Source organism: Macrobrachium rosenbergii, chromosome 23 (assembly GCF_040412425.1).
Source record: "Macrobrachium rosenbergii isolate ZJJX-2024 chromosome 23, ASM4041242v1, whole genome shotgun sequence".
In the NCBI taxonomy this organism is placed as follows: domain Eukaryota; kingdom Metazoa; phylum Arthropoda; class Malacostraca; order Decapoda; family Palaemonidae; genus Macrobrachium; species Macrobrachium rosenbergii.
Genome location: NC_089763.1, coordinates 52,182,768 through 52,199,758, shown reverse-complemented (window position 1 = coordinate 52,199,758; position 16,991 = coordinate 52,182,768). Strand labels below are relative to the sequence as shown.

Here is a 16,991-nt window from a genome sequence, read left to right as displayed (position 1 = left end):
ACTTGGAAGAGTTTTCCACTCTTGTTTTGTATTCTCTAGAAGATCTCTGGTGCTCTCTTCTGTGAGATTCACACAGTTGCAACAGGCTTTTGCTCCCAAGTGACGCTGTTCGACACTAGTTTTGGAGCGCTTGACACTTTTTCTTGTACTCGGCTTCTGACGATGGGCTGCATGACCACAGTTCTTCATTTCTCTCTCGTAGACAGTAGATGAAAGTCAAGAGGGAGATGATCCAGATAGTTCTTTCACCCATTCTCTAGGGCGATTGGATAGGAGCTTGGATATGCAGGGAGCACTCTTCCAGAACCCTGTCCAAACTTTAGTTTTTTAGTTTCGCCTTTCAGGACAGGGCTTCCCAATTGGGAATCTGTGCTTCGCCCTCTCCCAATTACTAGCTCTTCCTGCATTTAACTTCCCCCTTTTGTCTGGGCATTATGTCAGTCTGTACATGATAACTGACTTCTTCATTATCTTAGGAGAAAAGGGGTTAAGTGGCTCTTGACAGGAACCTTTACTGGGACAGGGAAACAGTCAGATACCTCCCTGTTGTTTCTTAGCCCAGTTTTCTTTAGTCGGATTTCCAGTGGTGGCTGTCTGAACATGACTAGTGCAAGGGAATTCCTTCCTGTGCTGAGCTTAGTTCTAGTCTTTACAGCACCTCAGATCTTGGTCAAAGGAGCCCATTTGAAGAACTGGGAAGATATCCAGGACTCGGTTCCCAAGAAGAATGGAACCTCACTTATACTCTGGTGAGCTAAAGCATTTTCCCTTACGGCTCTAGTATTGCTCGACCCTAGCTCTGTGGTAGTCTGTTTGGATTAGATTTCAGTCCTAACACATCTTTTTAAGCAGGGAGCTGGATCCGGCGCTCCCTCTCGACCAATCAGCAGAGTTCTTCCTCTGTTGACATATCAATCAAGTCGTCTAGTCATTTGATTTATTCAAAGACTAAGCTTTGAGGATGTACTGGGCTGTCAGAAGCTTGTCCTTCCCATGATGGCCTTTTGATCCCGAGTTGTCAGAATCTCTTTATTGTATGAAGCAAGCCAACCTTGGACCTGTTTGTCTTTTCAAGGAACCCTCTACATGATCAAGGAAGCGCTGAACATTCTCAGGCTCAGTTTCCAGTTACTTACAGTTCTTGGTGGACTCTTCAAATCTTTCCCCCAAACTGTGTCTTCTCAGATAACCTAGCTTCAGAGATACTACCAGGGGGGGAGGTCTGCTCTTGCCCAGACAGGCGCCAGACTTTCCATAGGATTTTCTTCCAAAGAGTCTTCAAGACGTGTTGCAGAGGCTATTACAAGATTCAGAAGTCACCCTCTTCCTGCGTCTCCCAGATTTAGTGGTCGTCTTCCAAAGCTGGTGTCTCACACTCTTTGCCTCTTCTTTTTAGACACCTCTGACCCTGCTGCAGATTACCTCTGTTGCTGAGAAGATCTAGGTTCTCTCGCTTTTCTTGAAGAGGTACCGATCTATGCTTATCTCTGGTTAAGCACAGAGACCTGGATCTTTCATCTTCTCCAAGACCTCACAAGCCTTTTGCACACCCAGCTAGGAAGCAAGAGATGTGTTATCCTCATTTTTTTTCCTTTGATTTTAGTCAAGAACGAGGATCCGTCCGAGACCTGGATCTGTTCTTTCTCCCTTGGCTTCCAGGAGCTCCATCCAGCTCCTGAATTCCTAACTCGCCTGGTGTCCAGCTCGCTTGACACGAGCTACAACCTGGCGCCTTCTTTTAGTGAAAGCTAAGGTCATCTGAGCAGCCTCTACTTCTTTAGCTTTCAGCTTTCAGGCACATATGTCCCTTACTTTCATTTGGCATCAGCCTACTAGGAGTATATCGTCCTTCACGTCTTACAGGCACATATGGCCATTACTTCCATTCTGCATCGACCTACTGGAAGTATAATCGTCCTTCACATCTCATTATCTTAAGAAGTGAAACCTGAACTTCTAGCTCTGCTGGCACCCAGCTCTTCAGGCTCCAGCTACAGTCTGTCACCAGCTTTAGAGCTTCCAGAGCCTCGAGCTGCTAGCTTGTCTGGCATCTAGCTCACCTGGCACCAGCTACAAGTCTGGCCCCAGCTATAGAACCCTCAGCACCCAGAGCTTCGGGCTCCTCTGGTGCTCAGCTTGCTTGGCACCAGCTACAGTCAGGCGCCACCTTTAGAGGTTAAGGCTTTTGTGATCTCCCGGAAGCTCAGCTGGCACCCAGTTCACCTGGCGCCAGCTACAGTCTGGCACTAGCGATATTTATACCAATCCGTGAGCTTCCACAGCTCGCCTGGCACCAACTCCAGACTGGCGCCAGCTAAGTAGCATGTAAATTCTGCAGTAACACAGGCATGGTATGGCAGGAGGAAGCATTAGATTTTCTCCTATTATCTCTTCACCTTCTGGTGAGGTATAGAGTGTTTAGGAGCCATGAGGTACAAACTACCTGGAGCACCCACCACTCACTGGATGGGTTGTGGTGTTATCTCAGTGTAGGTGACAGTGTATCTGGTTGTTTTTTAAGTTGGTGCTACGCTCAGGGCAAGGGAACCTATTAAAGTTTTGCTAGCTATTGGATAACTCCTTAGCTGCATAACTTCCACTGATGCTTTGGTGGCCATCGGAGTACTCCTTCACTACAAAGCTCCCACTTAAGTAGAGGCAACCCTTGGCTCTACCACCAATCCATTACAGGTTAAGTTGAGCGTCAACCAGTTGCAGTTTCATACTGCAGGGTCTCTTAACTAATAAGGAATGACAAGCTTTGTATTCAATGCTAGCAACTTCTCTATTTCAAATTCATTACTGTACATGACTTAATGTTTTTGGAGTAGAATACTATGTTCATGTATCCCACCTCCTGTCAATGTGGGATTCAGCTATGTAATTACTTGGTAAGTAACTTATATAAAAAGGACATTTTTATAATAAAATGAAGTTTTATATATACTTACCAAGTAATTACGGAATCGGAGCCCACCCTCCTCCCCTCTGATGAAAATAAGGCATAAAACGAATGAGAATTGTTTGCAAGGTCGTTCCAGTATTTCGTTAAAGGGACGGGGGCTGATCACCTGCGCAAATTATATTGAAGCATTACCCGCAAAATTTTGAATCTAAGCTGACGTTAAAGTGGACACTATAGCTATGTAATTACTTGGTAAGTATATATAAAACTTTATTTTATTATAAAAATGTCATGTTTTTAATAATTGGAAATACTGTATGCTATTTAGGATGACTTACAGATAGGTTATATTTCTGCACTGATAGGTGAGTTAGCATTAAAAAAAAAAAGAGATGATTGAATGGCTGCCTGGATGATTGTGTAGTACACCTGTCCTCCACCAGATGTGTTTCAAGTGTTTTAGCTCTTGTCAGAATTCCCCTTGTTGCCATTCTATATACAGTAGTTATGCGGTTTGTTCCTACATAAATACAGACCTTCGGGCTATACATAGGATTTAGCTTGCAGACGTGAGTTGGAATGGCCATTTAACTTTCAGACAAGGTTGTTAACTGCTGACGGTGGGGGTGGGAAGCCCTGCTCATTTGTCGGTCTTCACTCCAATTTGCTTTAGGTCACCATCATCTGAAGATATCTGCATTTCTCTGCCCAACTGCAACTTGTTTTCTTTTTGTTTTTGTTGAAATACTTTTGTCTGATCGTTGTTTGTCATTATATCTACAAACCTATCAATCACTTTAGCACTTTTTGGAGAGGAAACCTCTGGGTTAGGCACTGTCCAGCGTTTACAGATCGTCGTTTCAGTTTCTCCTTTGAGATTGATCATCATTTATTATAGTACAGTATGTCACATCATGACATGAATGTAAAAACTTTTTATGAATTTGCGGTAACGCTTCGATTGTTTGGTGCAGGTGACCAGTGCCGCCCACTAACGGCAATACTAGGAATGACTTAGCAGATAAACTCATTCTGTTTCTGTCTTCCTCGATGTAAACATTGGATATTTGCGATAGCTTTTTTCATCATTTGCCAATTATCTAACTGGATTTCAGTGATGTATTATCACTGATTTTGAGTGACCTTCATCCCTATACTTTCAGGATCAGTATTTTGTTACTAAGATCTGATTCAAGTTTACCATTTTTCACAAATTGATTAATGACTTCCTTGATTTCTGCTTAGTAAGTAGAAAATCTGCTACTAGTGATATAGAAGCAGTCATTGTCCACTTAGCCTAGCATAGCTGGGCTATAGCCGTTTGCCTGAGTAGAGATAACTTAGGCAGACTAGCATAAAGAGCAAAGTTATAGTACTTAATATCGGCAAAGGATGGTTGATTTTTCAACGAGCAGTGTAATGAGACATGTAAACATTGCACTCACTACCACCTGTACTGAGTAGCATAATAAAACGTAAACATTGCATTCGCTACCATCTTTTCTGAGTAGTGTAATAAAAACATAAACATTGCATTCGCTACCATCTTTGCCGAGTAGCATAATAAAACGCAAATATTGCGTTCGCTACAGGACCGATATTTTCGGTAATGAAACTTATGTATCTGCAAATCTCAACTCCTAACAAACATTATTAGGAGTTGAGATTTGTCTTATTACACTTTCCTTTGCAGAGTACTGAAAAAGTGTAAGGGCAGAACATAGCAAGGAGAGAAGTTGTGCTTATTTTGGTTGTTCTGGGCTTATGGAAGAATTGACTTTCTTGACAGCTGAGAATCGGCTCCGAACGCCAGGAGCACTCACCAGTTCATGATTTCTTAACTTACAAGCTATTAGCTTGCTTGACGCCCAGTTGCCTGGTGCCATCTACAACCTGGGAGCACCCAGCGCCCGGCACCAGCTCCTGATCGTCTGGCGCCTACTCTTCCCACATCCAATTTTTCTCTCCTGCTACTAGCCCTCTAATTTTTTCTACTTGCTCCCGTGCCTGGCTCCATCACTTCCTTTCCATGCTATTGCCAGTCTTGTGTCTGGTTTAACAGAAGTTAACCTTGTAATGGTGAAGTATTGTGCAGTGGAGGAGGTTTCTACTCGTCCTCCAATGCTCTTAGACAGAAAGTCCCTGTCAAACTCCCCTAAACCTGGGAGGAGGCATACTGGAAGTCCAAGGGAGGTCAGAGGGTTACACACAGGTAGTCTCCCACTCAGTTGAGCCTGTTGCCAGTCCCAGGTATTGACAGACAGCCACTGGAAAGGCATCTTACTGGATGTATAGTGGAGGATGTGGCTTATCGGCCTTATTGGATTTCCTAAATCAAATCCCTGTCAGACTCCCCTAACCTGGGAGGAGGCATACTGTCAGTCCATGGGAGTCCAAAGGGGGTTTTGCCCCCAGGTAGTTACTCCTCAGTCAATCCTGCTGTCCGCAGGTCCCGACGGATAGCCATTGGAAAGGCATCCATAGGGATGTGCTTTCTTTGTCCTCTAGTGTTACGGATCCCAGTGTGGACAAGAGGCACCAACGGAGTTTTTTTGGGATCCCAGTGTGGACAGATATGAATCCCAGTGTAGACAAGTGATGTTGAAGGTGCTTTTCAGTGTATCTTGGCCTTTGAAGAGACATATCTTCCAGTTGTGGAGCACCAGTAATTGTTGCCAAACATTCTTCCAATCTGATGCCATCTACTGGGCGCCCGGGAGAGCCCAGTGGGATCCAAGTGTCCTTTGGGATCCAAGTTTGTAGAGACATCCAAGCACCTAGTGGGATCTGAGGGATTGGAGCTCTCAGTGTTATCCGAGGGATCCAAGCGTCCAGTGGGATCTGAGGGATCCAAATGTCCAGTGGGATTTGAGGGATCCAAGCATCCAGTGTGATCCGAGGGATCCAAGCATCCAGTGGGATCTGAGGGATCCAAGCTCCCAGTGGGATCTGAGTGCGCAGCATCCAATTGTTCACCTGTCTGTTTGGTGCCAGCTGTCAGGCATCCGGTGCCAGTTCCTCTTTGGCTCGGCGCCTGACTTCTTAAGAACATGCTGTTGTTCTGCCTTGTGTGCCAGTTCCGATTACAGAGGGACCAAGTCTACCCCATGACAAGGACATCTGTGTCTGAGTTTTTAAGCTTGTTGGTGGAAACTTCCTCCTTTGGTTCTTTCCTAGAAGTCTTTCCAGATTGAAACTGGGCTTTTGTTTAAAGGAGCAAGACAAGTGTCTTTTGTCTTTCCTCCCTCTAGAGCCTAGATGGATCTAGGCCTTCTTGTCAAGTTTATTGGAAGCCCTGTTTTCCTTGGATGATAGCAAGAGCACTGTCTAGAGTCCTCCTTTGGAGTTTCAGTCTCATCTCTTGGAATTTCAGGTTTTCTGTTTGCCATAGGATCATTGCCGCTTTCAGACGGTCCGAATTCTAGCCCCTTTTCCCCTCCTTGCTTGGGACCTTAGGGGTTAGCCTACTCTGGACTTTGGTGCCCACCAAGATGTTAGCCTGATTGGACAGTCTTTATATGAACTTGTCCTCCAGTTTTCGTCCATTCCAAGGTTTCTGTCAAAGACTGAAAATGCTGTAAAGTTCTTCCCAGCCACTAAAGATATTCGTGTTGATGATTGCCATACTCCACTACCTGTCAGTGATAAGGAAGCTGGCCTCTCATGTCCAACTGCAGTTTCGCTCTTTGTTGAACGACTTTAATTGGGCTCCAAACAGGAGAGAAGCACCTTGCAACTTCTCAGACCTGCTTTCCTGTGCGGCTCCAATTCCTGAACACCTGGGTCCTCTCCCAAGCTCCTGGCACATGGCACCGTCTACCGAGCACCCAGCACTTGTTCTAGAGTGCTTGACAATATTTTTCTAGTGCTCGGATGCCACTGCTGAATGCTAAACTTTCACTCAGCTCATGGTGCCAAGGCTTTTGTGGTTATGGAATTCTTCAAGCCTTTCATAACTGATGTTATTTTCCACCACGAACAGTTCTGCACATGTTTTCGTTCTGTACAAAGGTGTCATTGAAGTCCGAGCAAGGCGTTATCGAGTTCAGTAATGCCGAGTCTGCATGGATATCGATGTGTCCTCACAGCTGTCTTAGAGTCCACAGAGTTGGCAGCTAGTCTGCGATTCTGCACGTGGATCTACAAGTTCACTCATTTCTCTGCGAGTCCGCATGGTCATCAGCAAAAGGCGTTTCACAGCCCCTTTTTTCCTTTGATTAGAAGACGAAGTTCAGTAGAGATGAACCAGACAGCCCCTTCCTTCAGTCTTCATAGCTATTGAATGAAAACCTTAGACATGCAAGAAGCACCCTTCCTTGTCCCCACCAGACTCTGGGAGTATCTTAGGGACTTCTTAAGGGACAGGGTCTTCCCAGCTTGAGGATCTGTGCTTTGTCTCTTTACAGCACAAATCTTCTGTGGAGTTCCGCTCCTCTTGTATTTGACTTTGTTTTTTCAGAGTATGAATATCAGTCCTCACCTGGACGACTGACTTCTTCGATCCCCTCCGATGGAAGTGCTCGAAGGTTTTTTTTTATCTCAAGTCCACCTGGGGCAGGGAAACTCAGCAGGACACCTTTGTTTTTTTTTCACACAGCCTCAAATCAAGTCAAAACTATGGTGGTAACTGTCCAAACATTTACTTTTGGAAGAGAAGTTCCTTCATCCTTGAGCCTAAACCTAGTTTTCAACATCTCAGATTGAGGTTGGGGAGCCCTCTTGAGGAACTGGGGATTTTCCGGGATGTGGTCCCCGGATGGACAGATCCTTCACTTCTTTCTTGTAGAGTTAGAAGTTTTTCTCGTAAAGTTCAATGCTTTTGACCTTAGTATACTCCTGGACTGTGGTAGCCATTCAGACGAGACCACAGTTCTAATATATATTTTTAAGTTTCAGGAGCTGTCCCATGTCTCCCTGCCTCCAAATAGTAAGAATCCTTTTTCTGTGGACAGATCATCAAGTCTTCTAGTCACTCAGTTCGTTCAGGGAACTAGTTCTAGCAGACGTATTGAGCTGGCAGAAGCACGTTGTCTACATGGACCTTTGATCCCCTGGTTTCCAGGATCTGTGGAATCTATGGGACAGGCCCATTTTGAAACCTGTTTGTCCCTTCAAGGAATCCTCCTCATCTTCTTTTTTGTTGTCCATACCATCCCTATAGCATGTGCAACAGACATCATGCTACAGACCAGTCCATCAGACCACCTCTCCTCACGAACTTCATCATAGTCAAGGAGGAGCTACACAAGCTTTGGGCTAACTGCAAATTACGTTAACATCTTAGCTCTATTCTGCCCGTGTCATGGTTCCCAAACCTGCTCAGTTGTTGGTGGGATCTACAAGACCCTCCCCCAGCCATATCTTCTCTCAGACAACCTCGCCTCAAGAGATTTCAAAGTCTGGAGGCTTGTCAATTGGAGAGTCTTTTCTGTTCGGGACATGCTGCAGCGGGTATTGCAAGACATAGAAGTCAATCTTCCCTCTCTGTCTGCCAGACTTAAGGGTATAGAGACCCCAGTTCTTTTGTCACCCCTATCTCAATGACCTTTTCAAGTCCTTGGCACGCCCAAGCAAGGAAGATGTGGGTTCCTCATTTTCCCTTGGATTTTAGCCAAGAACAAGGACCCATCCAAGTCCTAGATCTGTGTCTTTCTCCCTTAAGAATTTTACTGACATCCTTGACTTCCAGGAGTGCCAGACAGCACCTGAGCTCATAACTTGTCTGGCATCCAGCTCTCCTGGTGCCAACCACTGCCTGGTGCCAGTTTTTTGCCCACAAGAGCTCACTAGCTCTGATGAAGAATAGGGAGCTCTCTGTCCAGCTGGAATATTCAGATATTAACTGAAAGGAATGGAAGTTCAAGACCATCCATACCCCTAGGGTGCTACGATTAGCTCGTCTCACCCTCTGATTAGATCGTCTTGTCCTTTATCCTAATGGACTTTGTTTCTGAGACACTCAGACTTAGGAGAGCATTTTCCTCATATTAAGTGAAAGCTAAAGATATCAGAACAGCTGCTACCTCATTAGCTTTCAGGCACTACTTGTCCCTTACATCCATTCTACAGTTGTCCTTCCGGAAGTGTAATTGATCTTCTCTTCTCACTTTTTTCACGAAGTGAAGCAGTGTTAAAATTTGGCAGTACTCACCTTGCATTTGTTAGTAACTGGCATGGTATTGCGGAAGGAAGCATAGGATTTTCTCCTATTATCTCTTCACTTGTAGTAAGGTGCCAAGTTTTAGGGAGCTGAGGGGGTACAAAGTACCTGGAGCACCCACTACTCTCAGTGGATGGGTTGTAGTTTTTATTTCAGTGTAGGTGACAGTGTTATCTGGTTTTTATTGTGGTACTGCACCCAGGGCAAGGGCACTTGTTTTCATTTTGTAATGCTTTGGCAGCCCTAAGATTGCTCCTCGGCTGCAAAGCTCCCTCTGAAATAGAGGCGGCCCTCAGCTTTACCATTGTGCCACTGCAGGTTAACTTGAGCACCAATCAGAGGCAGTTTATACTGCAGGCTCTCTTAACTAACAAGGAACGATAAGCTTTGTATTCAATGCTAGCAACTTTTCTATTTCTAATTCATTACATGACTTAATGTTTTGAAATAAAATATGTCCATCTATCCCACCTCCTATCAGTGTGGGATTCAGCTATGTAATTACTTGGTAAGTTACTTATATAAAAATGGCATTTTTATATAAAATGAAGTTTTGTATTTACAGGCAGTCCCCTGCTATCGGCAGGGGTTCCATTCTGACAGTGTAATGATAACCGAAAATTGGTGATTTTCAGCGCTTATCGCCGCCAAAAAATCGCCGATATTTGGTTATCAGTGCCTCTGTTAGGTATGTATCGATGCCAATACCCGATTATCGGCGCCGATAAACAGAAATTGCCAATTTTCGTCGCTAGACAAGCGCAGTAAAACCAGATCGCTGATAACTGGGGACTGCCTGTAATTACCAAGTAATTACATGATTGGAGCCTTCCCTCCTCCTCTGATGGACATAAGCATAAACAGAATGAGGTTATCTGCTAAGTTGTTTCTAGTATTGCCGTTAGTGGGCAGTACTGGTCACCTGCACTAAACAATTGAAGCGTTACCGCAAATTTTGAATTTAAGCTGTTGGTCTGGTTGGAAATTATAGCTATGTAATTATTTGTTAAGTATATATAAAATTTTATTCTATAAAATATAAAGTATTTTATTATAAAAATGTCATACACTAAAGCCCCAAATTTGCAGTCTCATGATTCAAAAATACAAACTATTCGTGGATTTCTCTCTGAACATATATAAAAATATTATTCGCTGAAAATTCGCCCATTTGCAATATTTTTCACTGAGAAATATTCACTGATTACTGTATTTTCATCTCATTTTCATGACTAAATGCACTTTTTGTGATAAAACTAATAAAATACTCAGGTACCCAGATAGTGCTCGAGTTATGATAATTCACCTTACGATAATTCGATGGGGTAAGTAATTAATACTGATACAACAATATTTAGAAATATTTTTAAATTTTCCGCGGGCGCAGGCAGCGAGAGACCAAATTACAATAGTCCACCTTCTTTTCCTCCATCTCTTTATCCCATCTTCTAGTTAAAAAGGTAAAAGAGAATGATTAAAGTATTGTTAGCAACTTCATACTCTTGTGTAAATGCGTTCAGACACAAACAGCTGAACGAAAACTGTTTTGCTTATAACCGAATCTGCTAACAACAGCCGTTTTTGTTGTATGTCAATTCATCGATTTTAATAAACAATTACCGTAGTTATAGTACAAATGAAGTTGAGTAGAATAGGACTGATAATTTTTACATTATACCCATAACCCTTAAACGCCGAGCCTCTATTTACAAAAACGTCTCCCGTATGCCGGCGGCGTTCGGGAGTTAGCGCCAAGGCGAAAAAGCTTTTTCAAAAAATCACAGCACGCTTAGTTTTTAAGATTAAAGAGTTCATTTTTTGCTCCTTTTTTTGTCATTGCCTGAAGTTTAGTATGCAACCATCAGAAATGAAAAAAAATATCATTATCATATATAAATATTGAAATATATGACCGCAAAAAAAAAATTTTTCATATATAATTTTATACAAATCGCGCTGTGAGCAAAACGGTTAAAGCTAACGGATTATTTTTTTTTTCTTTTTATTGTACACTAAATTGCAATGATTTTGGTATATAACAAATTGAAAAACGATCAAAGCAACACAGAGAAAATATTATCACAATATGATGCATGAATCCATAACGCGCGGACGTAAAAAAATGTTTTTTTCAAAAATTCACCATAAATCGAAATATTATGCTAGAGACTTCCCGTTTGTTGAAAAATGAAGCTAATTGATTGAATATTACTAGACTGTAAGTGTTTTAGCTACAATTGCAGTTTTCGACCATTTCGTCGAAAGTTAAAGTTGACCGAAGGTCGAATTTTTTCTATTTATCATAATTTATATGAAAATATTTCAAAACTGATAAAAGCTACAACCGTGAGTTATTTTCTGTTGTATTGTACATGAAATTGCGCACATTTTCATATATAAAACTTTATGTAACGACTAATATAAAACTGTGCAAACATTACGACAACGTGATTTAAAGAATTTCTGAGATGTTCGCCGAGTTACCGCACAGAAGTAAGGAAAATGTTTTTTCAAAAATTCACCATAAATCGAAATATTGTGCTAGAGACTTCCAATTTATTGCAAAATAAAGGTAAATGATTGAATATTACTAGAATGTAAGAGTTTTAGCTTACAATTGCATTTTTCACCATTTCAATCGAAAGTAAAGTTGACGGAAGGTTGAAATTTTGGCAGTTATCGTGATTTATGTGAAATATTTCAAAACTGATAAAAGCTACAACCATGAATTATTTTCTGTTGTATTGTACATGAAATTGAGCACATTTTCATATATAAAAGTTTATGTAACGACTAATGTAAAACGATGCAAACATTACGACAACGTGACGAAAAGAATTTCTGAGATGTTCGCCGAGTTACCGCACAGCGCAGATGTAAGGAAAAGGTTTTTTTTTTTTTTCAGAAATTCACCATAAATCGAAATATTGTGCTAGAGACTTCAAGTTTGTTGCAAAATGAAGGTACATGATTGAATATTACTAGAATGTAAGAGTTTTAGCTTATAATTGCATTTTTTTACCATTTATATGAAAATATTTCCAAACTGTTAAAAGCTACAACCATGGGTTGTATTTTGTTGTATTTTACATGAAATTGCGCACATTTTCATATACATAACTTTATGTAACGGCTAATATAAAACAGTGCAAAATTACGACAAAATGACGAAAGAATTTCTGAAATTTTTCGGCCGAAAGTTACTGCGCTGGACGTAAGGAAAAAGTTTTTTTCAAAAATTCACCATAAATCGAAATATTGTGCTAGAGACTTACAATTTGTTGCAAAATGAAGGTAAATGATTGAATATTACTAGAATATAAGAGTTTTACCGCATAATTGCGTTTTTCACCATTTTGGTCGAGTCAAAGTTGACCGAAGGTTGAAATTTTTTGTAGTCGACGACGGTACATCCACTTGGCACCCAACAGACAATTTTAGTCGACGATGATACGCCCAGTAGGCGTTTATGGGTTAATCGGTATGGATAAAAGATCAGCAAGGAAATATACTGCTAAATTTAAGCTGCAAATTGTAGCTGAAGCTGAGAAAACAATGTTCAAGCTGCTGATGACTATAAATTATCGTGCATCGCAACATGGATGAAACTCGACCGTAATTAAAATTGGAGAGGAAGTATTTTAATCAAAACTACTGGACATGAAAGAACATTTATTACTGCTATTTTTACACCGGCAAACGACAAATACGTAAAGCTCGTATTATGATGAAACCAAGTGAAAGTAGCTTAACGGATTTTTTTTTATTTTTTTATTTTTTTTTTCTCTCTCTCTCTCTCTCACAAAAACATGCCCCCAAACGGCGAATGTCATCTACTAATGAAAACAATATCTAAATTAATTTCATAACGAGATGTATTTAAGTTATATTTCGACTTAAAAACACTTCTTATAACAAAAAATAACCTTTCCCCATATAAATAAAGTATCTAGAGATTCACTATGACTCGTGAATTAACTCAGGAATGTAAACAAAAAGAATTATGCACTACTTATCAAAAACCAACTTACGAACAATTCAAGATATGAACAGCTGTCTGGAACGTAACTCGTTTCGTAAGTATGGTAGTGTGTATATATATATGTGTATATACAATTTTTATGTATATTCATAAATATGTTTTTCAGCACTCCTTTGATTATCCACATTCTCCTTATCCAATGCTTATTACTGTCTGCAGGGCCCCAGCACCACAGTATACACATATACAACTTATAAAAGTAAAAAAACTACACTCCAATGGTTTGCAATGCTGCATGGGAAGAAAGAAGTGTAGGTAACACTGCTTACAAGCATAAACAGGCTGAGAAAGGGTTATTGGTGGGTGGGAGGCTTGGTCAGTTTTGTATTGAGTAGTTCTTACCCCACAATGGCGTTGTTCTGTCCAATTTCTAGGGGGCAATAGTGGAATTTGTATTCCATAATCCTGGGAATATAGTGAAATTTGTATTCCATTCTCTGGGAATTTTCAGGATTCTGTGCTCTCTGCCATTTAACCTAGCTAACTCATAGCTTATACTAGTCTAGCATAGTTCCATATAAAGTATGTAATCGCCTATAACAACTGTTATTTAGTAATCATCATTAAGTTTAAAGTGCTGAATTACTTCTATCAGTGTGTGTATTTAACTGTACCTACTTATGCTTACAAGATATGTAATGTATTCTATACAAAGCCCACACAATATAAATAAAGCAAACATTGTCTGTTTTAAATATAATTACTCTAAATTCTTCATATCAAAAACTTGACAGAGAGAGAGGCAACAAATTCTAAGTGTGTAGTTTATCCTAACATAATGCATACCTGTGCATATATCCTTTACACATGCACACATACTGAAAAATGTGTAACACTACATTATTGTATTCAGTACATTACAGTACGTTACTTAATTAAATAATGTCAATAAAAATAATGGAGAGAAAGAGAGAAAAATTGCGTCCACAGTAAGTGAGTATTGTTTCCTAACATGATGCACAAAAAAGGAAAGTGTTGCTTGTGAGTGTGCATATGTGTTCACTATCCACCCTAACAGGCATAGGCAAGAAAGCATCAGTCAACATGAATGCAATTGTTCCTTCATTCACCCTCCACTTTCATGGGCACAGACAAGAAAGCCTTGGTCTAATGTCTGATAACCCTAATCTTATACCGGATTTCTCCAGTAATTACAGAATATTTATATAATTTTTGTTGGACTTGGGCAAGTCTGTTAAATAATGAAATCCATTAAGTTGAGGTCTGTTAAGTTGAAGTTTTACTGTAATGGTGTTGTCTGGAACAAACCTTATGTTATAAAATTAAAACTTTTTGTAGTGTGCTGCAACATGAAATTTTTAGAAATTGCTGCTATACAACCCAAGAGATGATTTTTTTATCAGTATTGCCTAACCCCAGAAAGTTACTGAATTTTACAGATGTGAACATCGTTTTTGTATAGAATGCCATGTGCTTTCCAGCAGACAGATAAAATGGTGTTTAAGAGATAGGATGTTCATTGGAAATTTCAAGTTTTGAGTGTTTATATCACTTATCTGTAAAAGAGAGTGGTGGGGAGAGGTCACTAGGTGACTGGCACATCTTTTGGGGATCTTGCTCAGCAGCACTCAGTTAGTGCCCCCATAGCCTATGCTGTTTATTCCAATTTGATGATGATTGCTTGGACTAATATTTTGCATTGGTGGTAAAATTATGTTTTATGATTCTAGAAATATCTTAAAGTATTCCAGAAATTTTATACTTTTACATGTTCTAAATTACTAATTCAAAAGTTTTGTAAAATTGATTTAGATTGTGCATTTGGTTGTTTGAGTTTTTTCATAGAATGCTTGATACATGATAAGGTAATAAGTTATTGTTTTACAGAGTGCTGATTGGCGAATACATAAGAGGAAAGAGTACATAAAGAAATGTGGAATTAGAATTAGGAGCTATGATCTTCTGTTTGAGGACTGTAGAAGTATAGCTGCAAAGGAGGATAAACTTCTTTCCATCCTTGAAGATCATGGCATGAAAGGTAAAGTTTTTGTGTACAAGCCTTTCGATATTTGTTTCCCTAGAGAGTCATCACTTTAATTTAGGCTATTCATTTATTGCATGCCAGCCCCAGATATGTCATTCCATTCTATAAGAAAAAATGAGGATGTTTAGGTATGTTGGCACATATGATCCACTTAAATTAATTATTTTGTGTGTCTGCTGAATTGTCAACATTTCCGTGAGACTTTTATTTTGCCTATACTCATTTTGTATTAATATGTTAATTCTTATTTTTTTCTGTACCTTGCATTTTCAAAATTTAAGCATGTAATTCTGTTTTATCTTTTATTTGAAATGTAAGTAATTTGATCAATTATCTTTCAGTAATTTTTTATACTGCTCTTGCAGTGTGGGCAGATTTGTTTAACAAAAATATTTTTGTGTATTTTACTTGATATAAGTTTCACCCCAGTTTTACTTGCTGCTACAGGCAGTCCCCGGTTATCGGCGGGGGTTCCGTTCTGGGGGTGTGATGATAACCGAAAATCTCCACTAATCGAAAATCGGCGATTTCCCGCGCTTTTTCGCTGATTTTCGGGCTTATCGGCACTGAAAAGTGCTGATTTTTGGTTATCGGCGCCTCTGTTAGGTATGTATTGGCGCCAATACCCAATTATCAGCGCCGATAAGCGGAAATCGGAGATTTTCGGCTCTGAAAATTGCCGATTTTCGTCGCTAGACAAGCGCCATAAAACCAGATCGCCATTAACCGAGCCCGTCGTTAACCGGGGACTGCCTGTACTAGGTTTACTTATGTGTCAGGTAAGGTCTGTTTTGCTAGAGGTCAGAACTGTGACGGACGATATAACTTAGAGCAATCTTCTGGCTTTGAGAATAATTTTCTTTGCCAAGATTGTTCTCCCACCCACAGGAACTTTACCTTGGGAGGATAAGTTAAAACTATATGGACAAGGTCAGCATTTCTTCTGTGTAGGAGGTTTATGTGGCTCTCTGTTCTGCTGCAGTTCCTACTCATCAGGCAGTCATGTACTGGTGATGTTGGGTGCTTTGGGTTTCTGGTAAGTCTTAGTGTTCCTGCCATCTTCATTCGCTCTGTTGTTTATTTGGTCCACCTCATTCATTGGCCTATTCCTGAGAAAAAGGACAGCATGAAATAAAAAAAGTCAGCTTTTTCTTCTCTTTCAAAATTATGATAGGAGTGCCTGTTTTACATGTTGCTGTGTCTACTGCTGCTTTCATTCCATTCAGTTGCAGTCGTCATTAGTCAGCTTCCAGATGCAGCTGTATCCTTCAGTGGGGGCTTTGTTTTGGTTGATGCAAATAGAAGTTTGTTACCACCTTGTGCCTACAAAGCGCTACTTTATTATCTTTAGGAACTCCAGGCAAGGTAATTCCTGTCATTCACTCTTCTCTGCTTATTCCTGGAGCACACTGGGCAAGAAGAAATAAACACACTTCACACTTTTCATTTTTATTCACAAGTATATATAAACAAATATAATAGCAAACATTTACGTACATGCATTTATAAAGTATCTTGTTACTAAAACCTGTATCCTATAAACATTGGCATAAATACTGTTTCATTACTGTATTCTATCGTTATAAAAACACATGCTGTTACCATTAGCTGTACAACAGTTCACTATCTCACTCAGTTTCACAGGTAATGGTAATATTATATGTATTGTTTAACGTATATACTCCAAAACAAAACTATCTTGAACCAACACATTAGGAATCCCATACCATATGTAACACTTATCGAACAAAAAGTGCTGAGATCTGTTATGATCTACCTTTAACAATCACAAATTCCATTCATCAACTTATTTAGGAATTCTCAACTCCACTGTCACTAAATGTTTTTAATACCAAAATCCACTGTCCCTAGCAGACTC

The 16,991-nt window shown here is 40.2% G+C and overlaps 1 protein-coding gene across 1 annotated transcript in view; it reads left to right on the top strand.

Moving 5' to 3' along the window:
• The window catches only part of LOC136851625 (dentin sialophosphoprotein-like), a 133,547-nt gene that overhangs the window by 53,564 nt on the left and 62,992 nt on the right, over positions 1 to 16,991 (top strand). The window contains 1 exon segment of the mRNA XM_067126011.1: positions 14,956 to 15,106. Coding sequence (XP_066982112.1) covers positions 14,956 to 15,106 — 151 coding nt within the window.